We start from the raw sequence: 22,986 nt of genomic DNA on the forward strand, positions 1-22,986 counted from the left end.
TTTTTTTTTTTTTTGGAGGGGGGGGGTGGTACCAGAGGTTGAACTCAGAGGCACTAAACCACTGAGCCACATCCCTATCCCTATTTTGTATTTTTTATTTAGAGACAGGATTTTACTGGGTTGCTTTGCACCATGCTTTTGCTGAGGCTGGCTTTGAACTTTTGATCCTCCTGCTTCAGCCTCCCAAGCCACTGAGATCACAGGCATGCACCACTGCACCTGGCTGTTATGGAGGTTTCAAGGTTCTATTTGTAGGGTTTTTAGAGAAATAGATAGGCTTGTGAAGAGAGTAACAAGTAGTAATTTGTTATGGTCTATTGGAGAGGAGAGGTACCCATGAATGATATCAACACAGGTTTCAACTTCTATGTAGAATCATGATGTTGCACTAACATCTAGGGATAAAAGTTATAGTTGTAGCTAACACTTAATAGCACTTGCTATGTTCCAGACATTGTTTAAATGTTTTACCTCTATTAGCTCAGTTTCGTGATAATCATGGGAAGTACGTTTTATAATCATGGTCTATATCATGTTTTTAAAAGTGACTTATAATTTTAAATTGTGCTTAAAAAAACAAAATAACACAAAATTTACCATCCTAGCTATTTTGAAGCGTGTAGTTCAGTAGTGTTAAGTCCATTCACATTGTTGTGCAATAGATTGCCACAACATTTTCTTTTTCTTTTTGTCTTGCAAAATGGAAACTCTGCCCACTGAATAGCAGCTCTCCATTTCCCCCTCCCCCAGTCCCTGGCAATCATCTTTATATTTTCTGTTTCTATCAGTTTTACTATTTTAGATATAACATGGAGTCATACAGTATTCGTCTTTTTCTGATAGGCTTGTTTCACTTATGCCCCCAATGTTCATGTGATAGGATTTCCTTCTTTTTAAGGCTGAATAACATTCCATCATATAATATATATAATATTTTGTTTGTCCATTTGCCCACCAATGAACATTTGAGTTTCTTCCACTTCTTTATCTACAATAGGTTAATATTTTCTAAATAATATTTCAAATTCTACTGTGCAGTAAACTTCATTTTTTTTCCACCCCCAACTCCTCATTTTCTTTCCACAGACATGAAAATTCACAATTTGCATTGGTCTATTAAAGACTCTGACAAGTCCAAATGTAAAGAAACCATAATTGATTGTTTCCAAGATGCATATATTCGTCTATTTTTTCACATATGACATCTCTAAAATATATATGGATGTAACTTTATAATCAAAAGCATATTACAATAGCCCTTGATCTAGAGTAAAGTCACTTTTTCCAGAGAGCATTTAAATAGCTTCTGGGGGCACAGCCAACCTGAAATCTCTTTCTTTTTCTAAGGATATTTTAAAAATCTGTTTACAAATTACAGCAAATGGCAGTTGTGGTTTAAGTTTTCAGTAGAGTTTTTCTTGTAGGTTTTTTGTCTGTTTGTCTTTCTGTCTTTCCCCTTAGCTAATGCAAAGCTGACCCAGGTAAGTTCCCTTACAGTCCCTTTTCTACATGAAGATTTGTTGCTCTTTTACTCTCATACTGAGGATTTGGTCCTTTGCTGCTTTAGCTTGATGGGAATGTTAGGTTCCCTATTTGGTTTAATCTTGGCATCAACAATGATGTCTCTTTGGGATTATTACCCAAATTCATTTGGCATGGAGACCTGCCCCCCCCCCCCAAGCAACATGTACAGTGTAATGTAGGACAGGTGCCATAGGGAACTCTTTTGGGAAACTCCGGAATAGATGTCTTTACAGTGGCAATTTCAAAACATGACATTGCCCTGCAATTTATCCTACTTCTGTTTTTTGAAAATTTATTCATTCATTTTACAAATGTATGAAGCACAAAATGATGCTAAGAATATTATCCTCATAAGAACAGGCTATTTATGTTTTTTCCTTTCAAACAATTTCATTTCCTTTATTAACTGTAGTTCTCAGTACAAAATATCCCTATATATATCAAAGTAGTGGTTTACATTCAACCTTTTAAAACCATCTTTTTTACTATCCTCAAACTATTTTTTGATTATACAAATATTTATATGATAACATACATTAATTGATACACCTGGGACTATACTTTTTTGTATTTTTCCTATGGGAAAAACACATAACATTTTGAAAAACCTCTTAGATTTACATTCTTCAAGAATGTTATTTTCCTTAATGTTCTCATTTTCCCCGTACAGCTGTAAGTCACCTGGCATTGTCAAACTGCGAGTAGAAATATTTCCTTGCCATCTTGGAAAGGATAGACAAAATGATGACTAGGACAAGACCCTACCCAGTGAGAATTGTTTTTATCATTGGAGAATGAAGATGTGTATAAATAGGTATAATAGAAAGATTGTGAAGAAAGTTCCTGAGAGAGCAGGGGGGAAGGAGAAGAATCTGGGACTTCTGAGGCTCTGTTTGCAAGTGAGAATGTGAACTTTCAAAGTTGAGATCTAAAAAGGCCTGAAAGTCTGGCCACCTGCAGAGACACTGAGCCTGGTGTGCAAAAGGTGTGAGAGAAGAGAGTAAAAGGAGGAAATCCCTCCCTATCTCACAACTCCCGACTGACCTGTGGCTATCTGGAATCTTCTAATTTTAAAAATTCCATTTAACACCAACTCATTCATTAATACCTTCTAAAAACTGCATGGTGCTGAAGGGGAATCTGACATACTGGTATTTGTGTGCAGTGTGAGAATCCTGTTTTAGAACAGGTGTTTTATCACGATAAAGATGGAGACTTGGGTGTTCACCACTCCGTCCCACGTGTGACTGGCCTCGTGCATTGGCTACTGAGAACCGACTGAGGGCCACTGGGATGTGGGATTGGGATTGGCAGGAATCATTGTTTCTTTTCTATTCCCTGTTTTTCACTAGAAGGACCTAATCAGCCACTGAAGATGTTTTGACTTTTTTCCCTTAGCCTTGTTTTTCTAAGGACAATATGCTTTAAATGAGGCAAGTGGAAAGAAAACAACACATTTGGGAGAAATATTAGTCTACAGAGAATGAGAATTTGTGAATGGGGGGCATTTTTGCAGTCACCCTCCTTCCCGCTCCTGTCGTAATCATCGTCTAGCTGGTGTTGGCATCCAAAGTCATGTGTTGGGTAATCAGTCTTTCTTTGCTCCTAAAGCCATCAGATGGCTGCTTAGTTCCAGTCTTCTTTAAAAAGCTGGCCATCTGAGGTCTTCCCACCTCCTGCCATATTCTTCTAAGTTGCTTCAATGGAGTTGAAAGCTCCATGGTGAAAAGGATCGAGTAGCAATAAAAACTCCAGGGCCTGGTAAATTCAGTAACAGCTGGCATCTCTTTAGAGGACATTCCTGGATAGGCCTTATCGTCAGTCAGTTTCTCTGTCTAATCCTGACAGGAGTTAGACTCACATACACATTCTCTAACACAGAGCCTCTCATTTTTGCATGTTCATTCATTTAATAAAAATAAACTGAGTGCCAGTTTAGGGCCAGGCGCTCTTATGGCCTTTAGGGACACTAGAGTGATTTGGAGACATGCATTTCCTGCCCTCCGAGAACTTATAGTCTGGGAATGATTTTATTTTCACAAATGTGGAACTGATGTAGAATAACTCAATAGTCATGCTTCTCTTATTTTTCACCAAAATTTGTTTGAAATCAATTTACAATGGATGAGTCACATCTTGGGGCCAACCTGTGAACTCCTAGTATGATTCATAAACATCTAAATATTCTTCCCTGCAACTCTCAATAGATGCTTTGAAGTAATGCATTCTGCACTTGACAGAATCTGACCAAATGTAAACAGATTGTGTTTTTTTAGACACAATGTTGACTTGTAAAAACGCCAGTTAATTACTTAATGAAGTGACATATGCTATTTCTTTATATTTTGGCCTGTCTTTTGGAGCCTGGTGAGTTTTACCCAGGTTGTTATTCTCTGATGATAGCTCCTGTAGATTTCAGCTAAAGCCACATCCTGGTAGGTGGGCTGGGAACAGATGCGTAAGCCAATCCAGCTGTGCCTTGTGAGGCTCCAAGAGGGCTCAACTGAGGGACCATTCACCACCTGTGCAACCGTGGCACTTAGGACATCTCAGAAGGCTGGTGAGGATGTGATGCTGGCTGGATTGTGCTTGGTTTACATACTTCCCTCTGGTTAACTCAGTACCTCACCTCTGTCGTGACTGATTTGGGAAACATGAGGAAAGAATCTGCCTGGGAGGTACCAAATTCCCTTCTGCTTTCTTTGCTAAGTGAATTCTCCTGGGAGAAACAGCTGGGACAAAGAACAAAGCACGCATGTCTTGCTGAAACCTAGATCCTTTGCTCTGGCAGGGAACTTCAGAGATGAATGTAGCTCCTCACTTTACAGAGGAGGAGCCCAGTCCCCCAGGAGCTGGGGATCCTTGGTGAGCAAGGGCAGAACTGGAACCCTGTATCTGATGTCCCCATTAGTGCTCTTTCTACTCTGCTCAGTACATGCCACTTGACTTATCATGAATTTAGAAAAGCTAATGGCTATATCCTTTTATATTTTAATTTTTCAACTATCTTCCCTCAACCCCTAATCAACAAATGTTTGCTTTACTTGGAATCTGAAGGAAAAACATCCAGAAATAGTCTCATATGACTATGTTAAGGAGATGAACTCTCTTATTGAGAAAAAGTTTATATCTTTCTTGGGTGGTATTTTCCAGAGCTTAGACCTGTAAGAAGAGTAGGCCTACTCCTAGGCAAACTGTCTTCTAGAATCATCTGAAAGCTTGAGGCCACCATCTGCTGGCAAACATTCCAACTGAGCTGTCACTGAGGGACAAATTCAATATAATCTATCCTAATGAGATTTTCTGCCAGCTTTCTGGTCCAGAGAAGTTTGGATAAAGGTCAGATATGCCTCTAAACAGAATCATGGAGTCTTTTAAAAGATATGCCTTATTCTAATCTACTATTGAAACCGGTGATTTGCATGGAGTCCACTGTGGGGTTGTTTACACTATTAATACCTGTAACTTTAAAAGCACCCTATGCCTTCAGGAGATTTAATAAAAATGAGCTGCTGCTCTGCAGAGTTAGTGCCAAAGGGGGAAAAAAAAAATGTTGAGGCCCTATTTAGGAACTTCACATTTAAAACTATGCAACTACTGGCACTGTGTACTTGTGAGATGATATTATCTGATGACAATTTATCATTGTCAGTGAGATACAGAGCTGTGTATTTTTAAAAATTTCTGCTGTGATATGGAAGCAATTATCTTGTCAAGGCTGGAAAAACTTTAGTTTTGTCAAACAATATAAGAAAGCTCACAATGAAAAGTTTAGAAAGTGATGTGAAAGAGTGCCACTAATCTCAAAGCTTTGATGACTTCATGGATTGGGTTACCTGTGAGTCTGTTTCTACCTCGAATGGAAGCTCCTCTCTCCCTTGCTTTCCAGATGTGCTCTGTGGAAAACCAAGGGTGGGGCCTGGTGCTCAGGCTCAGCCATTCTTCCTGGAGCCTGCTAGTGGGTTTCTGTTAATTACGTAAATCAACAACAGATGTGCTGAAGCTGAGCACCTCATATTTATTCCACAATGTGTTTTCTTTAAATGACAAATGTTTTTTAAGGCAAAAAAAAAAAAAAGTCATTATATAGCTTTTCTCTGCAATACACAGCAAAAGGGGGATATGTATCTCCAAAGAGGCAGTTTGTGTCATTATTTAAACAAGTAGCTAGATCCACCATCTCAGAGCAGAAAGCCCCATGTAACTGTTTAAGAACCTTATGGAGGTTTATATACATGTGGCATTTATAAATCATTGATTTTGTGTTCTCCAAGCTGTTTTTAGATTGTAATTTGTAGTCAGGGTATTTTTACTCTATATAAAATGGTTGATAAGACTAATAAATTGCTCCCACAAAGAAGGAAGCAAGGAGGAGCTTTCCTTAAATAGGAAAACAGTGAAGCTGGAAAAACTGAAAATTCTCCTCTTCCCTTTTATTTCTGATCTGTGAAAAGATACTAGATTGTTCCAAGCAGACTAGTGGCAACTCATAGAAGTGTGTCTTTTCTCTCTTAGTTTGGACTTCTGAAGATAGGGAATAGAAATTTTAGAAGAAGAAATAGCAAAATAATTCGAGTCAAAATCAGAATGTTGGCATCATTCAAGTAGTCTGGTCTTAGAACACAGGCTTGTCACTCTAGGTACCCTAGAAAAGTCGTTCCCCTGCCCCCATCCCCTCAGGGTATCTGGTCAACCAGTGTAGTGGAGGAGGAGAGGTGGGAGAGGGCCTGAAGATGAAGGGAAGGGGGAAAACAAGGGCAGAGTCCATGCGGGTCCTGACCTAGGCTTGTGCATCCCTCTCAGTCAGTCCTAGTCACCAAAGGGGGCCCTTAATTGTCTGAGGGGGGTCAAAGGAACATAAGTGAAAGTGAGGCATATTTCTAGGATAACTGAGTAATTGAGGATCTCTTACAAGAGGAAGAAGTGTGTTAAAGAAAAAAATTCTACTGTGGCTTTAATTTCTGTGGAAGTCCCTGATATCTAAACTGTGCCAAGTCATTGCCAATAACCAGGAAAGGTGATTTCTAATGTGAATGACACAAATGAACAAATTTTGGTAGAGCCTGAGACAAATCCAGAATTGTCTGTGATGGATGTAATTAAGAATTCCTGAGGAAAATACTTAATTATATTGAGGAATTCGTTTTTACTTAAATCTTGTTCTAAATTTCTATTCATTTTGTGAACATAGTGGTTTAGTACAGGAATAAATGTCTCTGGTTAGTTGTCCCAACAAAAATTATATTTTCATTAAAAATACAATTATTAGGAAATGTACCCTCTATTTACCCTTTAAGCACACCACCTGAAACCTGGACCCTTGCATTCTTCTTCCTCCCTCCTTTTTCCCCTTTCCTCCTTCCATATTGATAGTGTCACTGTACTGAACAGTATCTGTTTTTCGATGCTGGACTGCCATTTACTCGTTTCATTGGATACCCACAGCCTCCCTGTAAACCCCGTTTTATAGCCAAGGAACAGAGACTCAGAGAAGTTGGGGATTTTACTCAAGGCCACACAGTTATGTCTACTGACTCCAATACCTTTCCTCTAAGGATCTAGGTTTCTTTTATCAAAAGCTTACCACATGCCAGGCACTGAGTTAGGGTCTTGGGCCCCTCAGATGAGTAAGAAAGGGAGAAGTCTCAGATTTCTGACTTGGCTGCTGGGGTGGATGCAGTAGTGTCATAAATGAGTATAGGCTTACTACAGAGGAGGTGGGCCTGATTAAGGGATGTGAAGAAGAGCTTAGGTCTCAACATGTCAGGTTTGAGGAGCTTATGGTACATCCTCAGAGAAGATAAATAAATAACCTTGTTTAAAAAGTTTCAAAATAGTTAAATCAACAAATATTTACAGAGTACTTACCTACCATTGGCTAAATACTGCTCTAAGGCATTAGGGTTATAATTGTGAACAGGCCTCTGTTTTCATGGAGGTTATATTCTAGTGGAGTGACGACTGATAATGAGAAGCAAATCAGTAAGATGATTTCAGAGTTGTGATTAAGAAAAGGTTGAAGGCTGGGGCTGTAGCTCAGTGGTAGAGCGCTTGCCTAGCATGTGTGAGGCATTGGGTTCCATAGCACCACATAATAAAATCAAATAAAGGCATGCCATCCACCTACAGCTATAAGAAAATTTTAAAAAAGAAAGAAAGAAAGGGTTGAGTAATGTAAAAGGTCTCATTGAGAGAGTGGCACTGGCTTTGGCATAAGTGTTTACAAGGAACCTACCTTGGGGTAGAAGTATGCCAGCAGAGGGCACAGCAAATGTGAGTGTCTGGAGTCAGAAATGAGCCTGGTGAGTTGGAGAAAGGCAGTGAGTAAAGCTACAGCTTGGTGAGTGAGGATGCGTGTGCTATTGGGGAAAGCTGGGGAGATAGATAGGCCAGAGAAGGAAGGGCTTTTGGCCCATTACAAAGAGTCTGGCTTTATTCCAAGGAAAATGGGACATCATTGGAGAGTTTTAATAGGTAAATGCTAATGTTATCATTTTAAGTGACCCCCCCCTCCAAAAAAAAAGAAAGAAAAGGAAAAACAAAAAACCCAGCATATGAACATTGGGTCTATTATAAGTTCTCAACTATGTATAACATAGTAAAGAAGAAAGGATTTAAGGAAACTTGCCACATGATATTACTGATTCAAAGAGGTGGTTCGGGCAGAGATCAGTGTTGAAGACTCTAAGGTCCAAGGCTTGAACTTGGCTCTGACAGTTGCTTGGCCAGCATGCTCAAATTCTGGGATCTCAAGACCCCAACCATCAATATTTGTCAGATTAGAAATGAACATGGAGAAAAAATTTAAATATTTCTTAACTAAAATAACTTATGCCATGTTTACATAAGTACTTTTCAGGAAAATTGCTGTATTTTCCCAAACAAAAGACAAGTTAGTGAGAAGGGTACCATTGCTTTACACTCTTTGTAAAACTATGTGGCATAAAATAAGGTAACTGGGTCCCCATATCTGCTCTGCTTTTAGTCAGCTGCCATATTACAAGTCGTATACACTCTTGTGAGAATGAGGTAAAAGGGAAAATAGATAACCTTGTAATATTATTATGAAAATAGTTTTGACATTATAGGTCTCTAAAAGGTCCCTGGACCACACTTAGAATGTCTTTGTGTTGAGATATGACACTGGCCATCTTCTAACCCCGACAGGCCTCAGATTGCTCATCTGTAAACTGGGCACTGTTTAGAGTATCTACTCCATAGGATTGTTAGAATCCAATGAGCTAATACATGAGAAGCACTTAATAAGTCCCAACAAATATTAGCTATTTTTGTTTTTCTTTTTGTTTCAAGAAATTGCCAAAACCTCACTGAAACTTTATTCTAACTGCTTTACCCTTCCTGCCACTCCGGCTCCAGTTATGAAATGAGGTTTCAAGTTTGTGTGCCAATTGACAATTACTGCTGTCAAATAATTGTAGGTTTGATGCTTTCCAGTTTTGATGAGGAGGGCACTTAATGCCAGACCGTCAGCTACTAACAGTTCAGTCTGTCATAATTTCCCAGATTCTTTCTTCATCTCTTCTTATGAGTGAAAGCTGGGAGGTGGACAAGGTGGATGGTGAAGGAATGATTCAATGTCACCAGGCTCTGCCCAGGGCTACAAGACCTCAGTTTAACTGCTCTCTCCTTCTTTTATTTTCCATACTGCAATCATGGAATGGATTAATAAACTGAGGAATGAACGTCAGATACCAGCATAAAATTGTGGAAGATATGTGTCAGCTCTTCTGTGTTTTTTCTTTTTCTTATTTGTTTGTTTTTGTTTTGTTTTGTTTTTAATGGGAAGTGTGTGCAATTCTCAATATTAACTTCATATTGGAATTATCTGAAAATGTTTTAAAAAACATAAATACCTAGATTCCATCCCCAGATATGCTGATTTAATTGGGCTGGTGTGTGTATGGACATCAGGATTAAAACAAAAACAAAAACAAAAAAACCCTCATCACTCCCAAAGCCTCACCTTGGCTATTGGTGGTAAAATTCAACTTCCCTGCCTAGCTCTGCCTAGCAAAGAGAATGATGTTGAGCAGGTCTTTCCTACTTGGATTCCAGGCCTTCACTCTGAGATACAAAGGGAATGAAATGATTGTCTTCCTCACCCATCCACCTAGTCCTCTTTTACCCATCTGTTTTTTGTGTGTTTGTTTGTTTTGTTTTGTTTTTGCCCCAAGATTGACCTTCCCCAGTATAATTGACAGCAGGAATATCCAGGCTCCTACTTCTTAATGAAGTTAGGCACTAATCTTGCTGACAACTGTTCAGAATACAGTAATCAGCATAGTTTCAGGGTTTGAATTATTCAGTTTTGAATAAATCTGCTTATGTAGCTCAGCAGAATAGTGGAATTTAGCTTTTTAAGAACAGCTTCTACTTTTCTTTCTCTTGAACATACCCATTTCAGGAATATACCATAATGCTAAGACACAGCACAGTTCAAATTCAGATTTAGCACTAGGATACCAAAATATTTTATCTTTAATATACTCTACATCCAAAGGACATAATTTAAAGAACTTTTTACCTTGTAGACCCTAAACTTTAACTTCTTGGTCTGAGTCATTTGCATTCAAGGTTCTTCAGTGCTTAACAACTTCCCTAAAAAGAAAATGTGCTTCAGAATATATTCAAAATCTTACATGTGTCCCTGTGGTCACTTGATTCAGCTACCATCTTCTTTCATGTGAAACCCTGCAATAGCTTCCTGATTGCCTTCCTACTTTCACCATTGCTCTTCTTGTCTTCTCTCAGCATCCAGAATGATTCTGGTAAAATGTGAATCAGATCAGGATGCTCCTTTGCTTAAAATCCTCTGCCTTCTCATTTCACCTAGGGAAGAAATCATGGTTAGCTACATAGTATTCTCTTCCTTAGCTCTTGGTACCCATTATTCTCCCTATTGGTTGTTCTACTATACCCAGCTGGCCCCTTGGATGTTCTCTGAGCATACAATGCTTTCTTGCCTTTGACATGTTTCATGGGATCTTCTTGCAGTAGGGAATGCTTCTGTCCCAGAAAGCTGCATATTCAATCCTATATTTCCTTCGTATCTTATCTCAAATGTCACTTCTCGGTAATCCCTTCTTCCGTTACCTTATTACTGTTCTAACCCTCTCACATCCCCTATGGCCTTTCCTCCTTAATACTTACTACCTTCTAACTTATGTATTCATTCACTCACTCATTTTCCCCATAAAAACTGATCTTGTTTATTGTTTTCCCCAATTAGAATGCAATTTTAGTGAGAAATTTTATCTATATGATCAATTGAATTATCACTGCCTTGCATTTAAGTACCTGGCATATAGTTATTTCTCAATAAATATCAAATGACTAAGTGAATAAATGATATGAGTGGTAGAATGGGCATTGGTTAGGTTTTAATTTTTTAAATGTTTTTATTCGTGCATTGTAGTTATTGAGGTTCATTTTGACATAATCATACATTCATGGTATTCAGTTTGTTTCAATTCCATCCCCAGTACTTCCTCTTTCCCTTCCCTCTTCCTTTCTCATGTTCCCCTTTCTGTACTCTACTGGTCTTCCTTCTATCTATTTATTATTTATTTAATTGGTGCTTTATATATATACATAAAGGTGAAATTCACTGTGGTATATTTATGTTTACACATAACATAATTCGGTCAATTTCATTCTGTAGTTCCTCCATTTCTAAGTTTTAAATTTTATCTTAGATTATAATAAGAAACAGAAAGATTTCATTTCCATCTCTCTGTGTGCTAATCAATGAAGTGCAAATATAATGATTATATTAGTGAGCTCATGCAAGGAAATCTTGTGTAATGTACTCTATATAGATGTGAAGGGGTATTTTTATTGCTTATACTCAGTATAGTGAACATTTAGCTTAATGCCCACCTTGCTTTGAACCATTCCTAAGAAAAAGTTCTTCATTTGAATATAGGGTAGGAATAATAGATAAATATTTCTTGCTGAAGATTTTATCTATCACTTAAATCAGACATCTGAACTCCTTATAAGTCATTGAAAATGTGGAACAGAAATATCAATCTACCACAAGAATTCAGGATCACACATGCCCAGCATTGTGTCAGGTATACTACATTTGTGATCTCATCTCATCCCTCTGCCACTCTGCAGGGAGGGGATGGTATTGCTTCAGAGATCAAGAAACTAAAGTTCGGAGAGGTCTAGTCTCCCACTAAGGCAACAGGCGATAAGAGGCAGAACTGGGAGAGTTCTGACTCTAAAAGCTAATTCCCACCCACCTTAGAAAGGCAGGTTATTTAAACCACCTCAGGAACCTGAAGGTGAATGTTCTTACTATTACTAACATGGATGGTGTTTCTCACTGTTATCTTATTTTTTTTTCAGACCGTTTATGATCAGTGGTTCATCACTCTTTTTAACATTGTCTACACATCATTACCTGTTTTAGCCATGGGGATTTTTGACCAGGTATGTGTTTTTCTCTATCATAGCTTAGTTTTTCTGTTACACCTTTTATTTGCTTTTAACTTCAAAGTAGAAGACACAATTCATGCAAAGAGCCCCAGGAATACAGTTATTTTAATAGAGGTTATGTGGGTCATAAGCCCTTCCAGAGCCCCCTTCCCTACCCCTGTTCTCCCCAAAGGATTCTTTGATTAATGTTTGGCTGCTCACTTAGAGAATCTCACCCCACATTATTGATTTAAAGGTTTTGAGAAATCCCTTAGCAAGTACTCCCTTTTATTTTAGCCTAGTAAGTTTACTTTTCTTTTTTTCAAATAGCACCTATCAATATGCCTCAGAACTAGTGCTTGTTGGTTCACAAACTGGGAAGTGCTACATTAGCCTGTGAGACTGTAGAGAGCCATGCAGTAGATGGAAAATCAAGGAACTAGGTTGGAGCTCAGAAAGCTATCATCTGCAGTGAGGCATCCTTGGCCAACACAGCCTCAGAACAGGAACTGCGGCCCGTGGAGTAGTCTGCCAGTGGGAGAGGAGCACACAAAGCCCACAGCCATGAAGAGACAGAGCACAGACTTCTTTTGTCCAGCATCAATGTGCTTGAGAGGGGAAAAGGGAGGGAATCAATTATGAAAATGGTGGCTGCTTGGCACACTCAGAGCTTTGGCAGGTACTTCCTGGAAAGGGGTAAAAGTCTGGCTGCCTATGGGGAAGTAGAAGGCTCGCCAGCCGAGTTTCCATGGCATAATTAGAGTGTATTATTTTAAAAAGTATGTTTTTTTTTTTGAAGTATTTTTAAAGGAGACCAGATTTCTACAGGCTGTTGTTAGACCCATTTGCTAGGCCTCATTTTCTGGCCCAAAGCCGTCTGTTGCAAAATATAAATCTTCCCATTATGAGCTCACTCCACTTTCCCATTCTTCTGGCCGTGTAGTCAGTTGTAAGTCTCACTTTTCATATGTAAAAAAAAAGGCAGTTTGTGAAGGGCAGTTTGTGGAATTCTACAAAACATAATGAACTTCTGAGGACCTTAGATGTAAAGGATTGAACACATTCATTTCCAAGTGCCCATGTTTACAAGTGTTTCTTTTTTTGGTGCTTTGCAGCTGCCCAGAATATGAAATAAAATAATAAAAATAAAGCAGTTTCTGGGAAAACATGGTCATTGTGCAATTTGAAAAAAAATATAATAAGGCTCCTTATTGCTGTCAAGTTGAATGTCTGCTCCTCTCCTTTCCTGCTTTGTCAATTTTGGCCCTTAAAGTAATCACAGGACTGTGGAATGCTATGCTGGAAGGGCTTCAGTGATAATCTATGCATTTGTTCATTTTATAAGAAGGAATCCAAGCCTTGGAGGTTCAAGTCACTGCCCTAATACTATACAACCAATAAATGACAGAAATAAGCCTAGGACAGGTCATTTGACTTTGAAGCTTCTGCATTATACCCCTTGTTATCATTAATTATGATTATCATCATTATTTTATTTACTTTTGTTTGTAGAAGCATCTGTTATTTATTACTTAAGACATGGCAAGAATTCTACTGAATACTTCACATCTTCATTTAATCATGAGAGTGGTTCTGGGAGGGAGGTGCTTGTTACTATTTGTATTTCTGGAGATGATGAAACTAAGGCTCAGATGGGTTAAATAACAGGTTCTACAGCTAAACATGTTACTAAGGCTTGAACTCAGAACTGTGTGAGTTTGGAAGCCTATGTACATAAGTAACCCCACCAGACATCATAGGAGAGGAAGCACCTGCCAGTATCTCATAGCAGGACTTCCCAAGGAGAATATGTCAGTGTCCTTCATGGGACCCTGTTTGGTGAGGCCTGGAATAAGGTGAGGTGGATCTTCCCCTAGCATTTACTATCTTGGGCCTTCCTTACCCTTGGCCCTTTGATGTTCCCAAATATTGATTCTTGCCATCTTTTTTGGTTCTTGGCATTTGGCTTTTGTACTTAGTGTGATTATCAGCGGTACTTTGGAGCTGATTAGAAGTGTAGAGTCTCAGCTCTCAGACCTATTGACTGATAATCTGCTCCCTGAGAGATTCATGAGCACAATGTTTGAGAAACATCTCTTTAGGTTTTCCCAGGACTTGGTTGGTACTAAGCATGCTGTTTTCTCATTCTAATTTCTTTGTCCCAAATACTTGGTAACCGCTATTGAATCCTCACTTTGGTAAGACTTTCAGATCCTAAGCGTTTGGTCTCAGCCTGCTTCCCACCTGAAATCCCACATAGAATTTCCCTCTTTCCTTGCTCCCTCTCCTTTGCTTACCTCTCCCTAAAGGTTCTAGTTCGCCAGTTCTGACACCACAGCTCTCTGCTGCCATCTCCTGGTTACTACCCACCTACCGCTTAGGCAATTAAGCATTGACCATTGGCTAAGCATGTAGGAGGAGGTGCTGGAATTCTGGGAGCATGGATGTTTGAAGAGTTTTGCGTTTGAAGAAGCCATAGCATCCTGCAGGAGAGTGTAGAAAAGAAACCTTGATTTGAATACAAATATCTCGGTTCCAATGAAGGCCTGATTCTGCTGCTTAAGATTTGTGTGACCTTTCATGAATCACTCTTGGAGACTTTAGTTCTTTTCTTGTAAACTAGGGATCCTTTTATTATCTTCTGGGTTATTATGGGAATGAAAACAAGATAATGTCTTGTTCTGGCTCGTTGAGTAGTGCATATTAGGGCATGCTTAAAAAGGCATTTGCTATTTCAGGAGATGGGGAATGCAGAATGCAGGGCCTCTCTGACTCTTCCTTACCCCCCTCAACTGAGATTATACTCTGTTTACAGGATGTGAGTGACCAGAACAGCATGGTCTGTCCCCAGCTCTATGAACCTGGACAACTGAATCTACTTTTCAACAAGCGTAAATTTTTCATTTGCGTGGCACATGGAATCTACACCTCATTAGTCCTTTTCTTCATCCCCTTTGGGGCCTTTTACAACATGGTTGGAGAAGATGGGCAACATGTTGCTGACTACCAGTCCTTTGCAGTTACCATGGCCACATCTTTGGTCATTGTGGTCAGTGTGCAGGTAACCTGTTCCTGAAAGCACTACAACTTGATGGGTTTATAACTTTTAAAATTCCAGTTCATTCATTGTTGACTGATTTTTATCTACCCATTAGGGGAAAAATCCTAAAAGAATACTATTTTTTAATTACACATTTTGAGATGACAACAGGAAGGCTTGACATGAATTACCTGATGTGGCCAATTAGCATTAGATATCTATAACCTTCATGTTTCTAGAAACCTAACAATTACTTCTTTGGGTTGAGTATTGTGTGTAAAATGATCATACTACTACTTCCTTCTTGTGTTTGAAGAAGAAAAAATTTCTAATGGTAACAGAAAAACTTTCCCATGATTTCTGTAGGACTTAATAACTTCCAGGTTTAAAAGTGAGATCTAAAGGCTTTTTGGCAATACATGTGTGTGTGTGTGTGTGTGTGTGTGTGAAATTATTCAAGAGGTTCAATGCTCTATCTATGGTATATCTAAATCTCAAATTTAGGGAAGCTTTTCTGGTGAGCCCAATTTGTGATGCTTTACTGACCTTCTTTCATGGGTATCTTGAAGTGTTACTATTTTTTTAAAAAATGCAAATGGTGGTTAATACCATTATATGCTGAGTTAGAGTTCACAGAAACTTTATTCATTTCTGTAGCTCTAGCTGAACACAGGAAGCAATGTGGCCTCTGTTTTATTTTGTTGCCTTTTAATTACTGAGCAAGCTTGTTAATAATCAGATAATCTCATCTTTGACATGAGGTTACTTTTCCCATTCTCTGGGTTCTTCCTCTTCAGAGAGAAGGATAGTTGTGGGATACACGGGGACATCTTTTAGTGGCTTTAGCTTATGCACTACCAGGTCAAATTTGTTACTTGGTGTTCCAAGAGATGATTTGAAAGGAAGTAACTGAGATAAAAGGCTAATCTGAAGGAAAAAGCAAACTGGAAAATATTCTTCAAACTGTCCTTAACACTATCTGCTAAATAAGTAAGGATAATAAATTTATAATGGAAATTATAAAATTCATAGTGTGTATGATTTGTGACAGGTATTAAATGTGTTTAGTGAAAGTAGTCTTCACAATTAGCTCTACAAATTCTGTTTAATTTTATCTTTTAGATTGAAAGAAAGACTGTTGCTATTCCTACATTTCTATGTATTTTTTCCCTTTTTTCTTTGCTCATCTAAAAATTATTTTCTATATGTTATCACTGCAGTGCCAGTGCTGTCAGTACTGTTTTTATATAAACTTTATATTCAGAAGCTGTTTTTCCCATAATAGTTCTTGTTCCAGTTAGATGTCACGGTTACATTTCTCCTTAAGAGATCCACAAAACAATCCCACTTTTAAAACATAATTTATTCACAAAAAAAGATTATAGAATTTTGCGTCCTGTCATTTAGAGCTTTTGAAATCAGGTCTTGACAATTTTTTACCTTTGATTATTAAGGTTTTATAAGGATGATATTCGTGCTTTCTCAGAGGGGATTTGCACTGAGGACTCCAAGTAACATTGGCCTTTCACTCAGGAAGTTTTGGGTGGGGTTATCCAAATCTATTTGGTTAAAGCTTTGATAACCACTTGTCTCTCTGAGATCTACTCTCTGGCTTCTCTCTCCTCAAGTGCAATAGATCCTATTGTCACTTTAATCTCGTTGATCACAACACTGGCCAAACTAGCCTTCTCAAGCTCCTGGAATTCACCAACCTCTTGCCTGCCTTAGGACTTTCCAGTTTTTTTTGTTTTTTCCTGCCTAGAACATTCTTCCTCTAGATGCCTTGTTGTCAGAGAGGTCTCCCCTTGTTTAATGTCACTCTGTCCCCATGAAGGCAGCGGTGATGTCTATTTTATTCTCCCCATATATCCACGGCCCAGCACATCACCTAGGATCTACTGGACACAACAATGGACAATTCTTGTGTAGTAAGTAAATGAGGGAGATGTTAAGAGGGAAATTTCTCTCTAATGATCCTACCATAAAAAGAAAGTTCATCTGGGTGTCTCAAATCCCTAGGTACAGATTGTACCTACAGTTTTCAAATGTGTCCATTGTAAGTTCCCAACCAGTCTGAAAATCAGAGTCCTCCTGTGCTGAGTCTAAACAACCACCAACCCAGCTACATAACATGTTCTGGGGAAGTACATGAGTGAGATTTTAGAAGCCTTCAAAAGTGAGGCCCTCTGGGGTGAGCCTCAGGACCACATGGTGAAACTGTAGTACAGAAGGTGAAACTGTGTCTTGATGGCAAGTTTTCACAAACATAACTCTTAATATGATTCTTTAATTATTTCTCAAGTTTATATATTCTCTTCCTTCCTTCCTTTCTTTTTTGGTACCAGGGATTGAACCCAGGAGTACTTAACCACTGAGCTGCATCACCCTCTTTTTATTTTATTTTGAGACAGGGTCTTGCTAAGTTGCTGAGGCTGGCCTTGAACTTGTGATCCTCCTGTCTCTGCTTCCTGAATGGCTGGGATTATAGGCATATCCCTCCCTAAGGATATATTCTTCAAGTGAGGATTCTGGGTCCAAGGATGTAAGGAAGCCTAAGGTTTCTTTTACATATTGCTGGATATCTTTTCAAATAGATTATTTTCAGCTGAAGGGTACAAAGTACCCTTCTCAGCATACCTTCAATGATTTACAGTATTACTCTGGATTATCTAACAAAGTTAAAGTGATGATCTTTCTTTTGTACCTGAATATCTATAGTAGCTTTATTCTTAAAATACAAAACTTGGAAACAAATGCCCATAAATTGATGATCTTTTGCTGCCTCACACAATTAAGGTATGCTGAAAAGATAGTCATAAACTTTGCTATTCAAGCAGGAATAATTTTTAAAAGTCTTTTTATTTTCAAATACTCATAGATTTACAGAAAAGTCGGAGATACTGTATGTTCTCTCCTTGTTTCTAATATTATTGTTAAGATCTTATATAACTATGGTGCACTTGTCAAAATGAAGAAATCAGCATTGATAGGATACTATGAACTACAGACTAGATTCAGCTTTCCTTAGTTTTTCTATTAATACGCTTTCTCTGTTCCAGGAGCCAATCTGGGATCATCCATTTAATTTAATTTTCATGTCACTGTAGCCTCCAGTCTCTAACAGCTCTAGTCTTTCCTCATCTTTCACAACCTTGACACTTTTGAAGAGCAGTAGTCAGGTATTTTGTGGAATGTTCCTTAGTTTGGGATGTCTAATATTTTCTTAGGGATAGACCAGTGTTGTGGATTTTGAGGAAGAATCATGAAGAGGTGATTGATGGGTATATCGTGTCTCATCCTCTCAGGGAGCACGAGACATCAACACGACTTCTAGATGAACTTGGTTACTTGGTTATGGTGGTGATATTCAGGTTTCTCCATTGTAAACTGTCTTTCTCTTTCCCTCTGTTCCTTAAAAGTGAGTCACTAAGTTCAACCCACATTCAAATGGAAAATTAAGATCCACCTTCTAAAGAAAGGAGGATCAAAACATTAATGGTTGCATGTTAAGACCCCTCTCTCTTCATCTATTTGGGTGTATATTTGTGTTAGTGGGGATTGAACCTAGGTCCTACCACATACTGGGCAAGCACTCTACCACTGAACTACATCCCCAGCCCTTTTTATTTGATATATATATATTTATATTTATTTTTTAGTTGTAGTTGGGCACAATACATTTATTTTATTTATTTTTATGTGGTGCGAAGGATCGAGCCCAGGGCCTCACATGTGCTAGGTGAGCACTCTACTGCTGAGCCACAACCCCAGCCCTTTATTTGATATTTTGAGACAGGGTCTTGTTAAATTTCCCAAGCGGCCTTAACCTTGCTAACTCCTGCCTCAACTTCCCTAATAGCTGGAATGACAGGCTTGCATCACCACAAGCTTAGATATATTTTAAAATAAAATTGACAATAACAATTGTAGGCCCAGAAATAATAAGTGATTTGCTCAAGATCACACAGTGACTATGTTGCAGGCTCAGCATTAGGATCCTACGGTTTGATTTCTCTCATCAGTGTTCTTTCATTCAGTGTTCTTTCTTTCAGTGTTTTAGTAAAGCTTTGGGGCAAGCATTTCCTACAGCACAGTTATTACTAGTATGCAGAGTAGTTAGGCACAATTGGAAAGCAGTGTGGTGTACAAGAAGTCATGAACTTTGGGATCTCAGTCCTCAGTGGCTGGGATCCCTTTGCCCTGTTGCAGTGTGAAGTCTTCTATCTTATCCACATGCTCCTCTGTTCTGTGGGTCCCCCCCCCCTGCCTGATTTCTCCCTGCCCTTACCCTGTCTTAATTCTGAGGGTTAAAGCAGCCAGGAGACTGAGGATAATCTCTGGCAGGAGAATGAAGTAGCAGAGATCCAGACTAAGATGGTTCCCCAGAAGCAGAATGGACCCAGGTTTCTAGTTTCTGGTGTATTTTGTTTCCCACTGAACTTCCAGCAAAAACTATAGTGCCAGACATGGATAAATATTTGTCAAATGAATGTCAGGCGGAGGGATACATGGAGAGAGGAAAGGAGAAGGATTTGGTTAAGGTACCAAAAACCCCTGCTGTTCTAATTCCCTGCCTCTTACCTTGCATGGCCACAGCAGGCCTGTCACCACTCTGAGTGACATTATACATTATACTCACTCCTCACAATGCCACTCTGCAGTACATATTATTGTTTCCCTTTACAGATGAAGTTCAGAGAGTTTGGGTGGCTTTCCTGAGGTCACACTGTAGGTCTGAGAGCTAGGAGTAAAACCTGGGTCTGTATGATTTCAGTGTTGTCTAGGACAAAGTCTTTTATTCTACAGCAAGACTGATTTAAATGCAGGTTTTCAGACACAAAGCTTATACTGAGCATTAAGGAAGATCCTGGGCCAGGCACTGGGATTATCTCTTTATGTCATGTAGTCCCTCTTCATGGTCCAATGAAATGTATATAATGTTATTACAGATGAGAACATAGATGTGGCTAGAAGGTTAATTTATAATCCTGCAAAAAAAAAATGTTAGGCCAGGATTTGAACACATGTCTTCCAACTCTAGTTCCCCAGTTCTAATACCATCAGTAATAGCTATACATCTCCCCAAATGCCTTCAACTATAAGAAACTCATGATCTCTACCTCTCTTTCCTGAGAGGATATCTAGGAGACCAGGATCATCTTTGAATAAGATGGGAAAGAAACTCTATTAAAATTATCTTTTATCAACATGAAAGTTTCAGCTTGGGTAAGATAAGAGATTCCCAGCCCCTGTCATTTTATTCTCTTTGAGGATGATCACTGTCTATATCTTGCTTCCAAGAAGCCCTACAAATGTCTACTTCACCATAGAATTCTCAGACCTCAGCATGTAAATGTTTGTAACCATTGAAATTCAGCAATTTTGGCTTCAACAGAAAACTCGTCTTTAATATATGGAATAATAAATTTCAGGAGTTCTGTGAATACGCTCATTTTGGCAGCAGTATTAATATCCTTTCCTTGCTGTCTAAGCTTGACTTGTTGATGTGGTCTCAACCCCCATGAAATTTCCATGGTCTATAATTTCAGTTATAAATTTAGGTCCTGCTGATGCTACAGGCCAAACTTTAGTAGTCTCTATTTTCTTTTTATTTAATAATAAGTTTTTATAGTCTGTTGAATTATAAAATGTTCCCTTAACATTTAAAAAAATGCTGAAGTGTTCAAAATAAAATGAACGGTTTTCCTTTCCTTCCCTTCTTTAACTACTAATGTGATTATCATAGTTTAAGTTCTTCCATACTTTTTCTTGGCTTTGAGATACACACACACACACACACACACGCACACATACATACACACACAATAAAAGGGGATCATAATTATGCATATTATTCTGTAATATGCATTTCTCACGTAACTATATAATCTGGACAGCCTTCCTAATCAACATATTCAGATATAAATCTTTTTAACAGCTGTACAGAATTTCATACTATGATATATGATAATTTATTCATCAGTCCTCTGATGAATAGAAATTCATCAGATAGATATTCAATATGTTTCTATTTTTTTGTGTTATGAAGCTATGTTACAATGCATATAATAGTACATATATATTTTATGTATTGTCAGATGGATTCCTAGAAATAAGACTTCTGGGGTCATAATTCCTAATTTTCTTGGATAAAGAATGATATTTTGCTGTTTTTCACTTCAGGGTCAGTATGTACGTTCAAAATTTTCATAAATGTTGCCATATTACTTACGAAAAATGGTAGTAGGTACCACTATCACAGACTTCTACGATTTTAAGAAAAACATTTTATTAAAAGGTATTAGATGGCTTCAGTGTCTTTATGAGGACATATGAACCAGGAAGAGCTACAGCTAGATGTAATGCCATTGGGAACAAAAACCACCCGTAAGGCTGCATTTTTGTAGTGAAAACACTTCTGCCATTTCTTACAGCTCAGCTGTGAACACACTAGTGACTAGAGGCCAGAAGGTGAGCCACACAATTCCAAAAGAACCAATTACCTCTACCACCATGCTTGTTCAACGTTGAGAGAAGTGTGTTAGTTAAAGTTTACCACTGTAATTTTGATTTTTATCAAGTTCTTGTATTTCAAAAAGATTTTACCTAATATAATTCAAGGCTATATTACTTAGTGGTTCCTGGTGTGTTCTTTGTAGCTCTTAGCTTTTTTCATGATAAAAAAAATCCTTACTTAAGTTTTATTTTTTAAGTATCAGTTTTGCTTCTTTTGCTTAGTTTGCTTTTGTCTTATATAAAAATTGGGCCAATCACTTCAAATTCATTTCTTTTTGTCTCATTCTATTAGTTCTTCTCTTTTGATATGGGAATTTAACTCATTTTATTATAGTAAAATGTTTATATAGCTCTTTTAATGCTATTTTATGACTACTTTTTAGCCTACTCTTTGTATTTTTTCCTTTTTCATACTTAGATTCATAAAATATCCTATTTTCTATGAATAATTTGCAATACTATCATATTTCTATTTTACTGTTGATTTCTGTTATTTTCATAGTATTTAAAGCTACATGGTCATTTTGTTATACTAAAATTGCATACTATGTGTATCCTTCACCAAATGTTTCACTATTCTTTTCTAAACCTTTTCTGAACCATCTCCAATTAAGCAAAAAGTTTTAAGTTTGTTTCTCCTTCCCTTCTTTACTCTCATCCTCAACTCTTGCATCTTAATAATTTTGAATTTTAGTTCCAAGATGTTATAAAATGCTCCTTTAATGTATGTTTTGACCATTCCCAAATTCTTTCCATATTAATAAAACAGCTTATGCTTGCATTATTATTCATTTATAGCTATAAATTTATAAGAATCATTGCTGAATACCATTTTTATGCAGCCTTCCAATACTTTGAGGTCTTTGTTCTGATTTATGTGGTTGTAATAATATCTTTGAGCAATTTGTTCAGAAAGAGTATTTAGCTGTTACAAGGTTGAACTCAAAACTTTCTTTCTTTGTCTTTACTTATAAATGTAAAAGTCAGAGCCTTTTTCTTTAAGAACTTTTGTTGTTATTCCATCATATCCCAGCCTCACTTGTTAGGTTGATTCTCTTTCCTTTGGAATATCGACTTTGTCTTATTGCTTATGTTCTTTGTCTCTGGGCTTCACAAATATTACCAGAATATATCTTTTTTCATTAATTTGCCTAGGATTTAGAGGACTCTTTCAATCTGAAAGTCTGTTATTTGTTATCACAGAGCAGTTTTCTTTTGTCATTTCATTGATTGCTACCTTTCTATTTGTTCCTTTTTCTCTTTCTAAAATGCCACTAATTGTGTGTGTATAAATATATTTACACACACACACACACACACACATATATATATATATATATTACATATGTATAAATATATATGCTTAACATAACTTCATTATTTATTTATTTTATGTGGTGCTGACAATCAAACCCAGTGCCTCTCACATGCTAGGCAAGCACTCTACCAATGAGCCACAA

The 22,986-nt window shown here is 37.8% G+C and overlaps 1 protein-coding gene across 1 annotated transcript in view; it reads left to right on the forward strand.

Moving 5' to 3' along the window:
• The window catches only part of Atp8b4 (ATPase phospholipid transporting 8B4 (putative)), a 242,420-nt gene that overhangs the window by 209,654 nt on the left and 9,780 nt on the right, over positions 1–22,986 (forward strand). The window contains exons 24-25 of the mRNA XM_048793164.1: positions 11,902–11,985; positions 14,786–15,031. Of these exons, the coding sequence (XP_048649121.1) occupies positions 11,902–11,985; positions 14,786–15,031 (330 nt within the window). The remainder of the gene's footprint in view (positions 1–11,901; positions 11,986–14,785; positions 15,032–22,986) is intronic.

The sequence above is a fragment of the Marmota marmota genome, unplaced genomic scaffold (assembly GCF_001458135.2).
Source record: "Marmota marmota marmota unplaced genomic scaffold, marMar, whole genome shotgun sequence".
Lineage (NCBI taxonomy): Eukaryota > Metazoa > Chordata > Mammalia > Rodentia > Sciuridae > Marmota > Marmota marmota.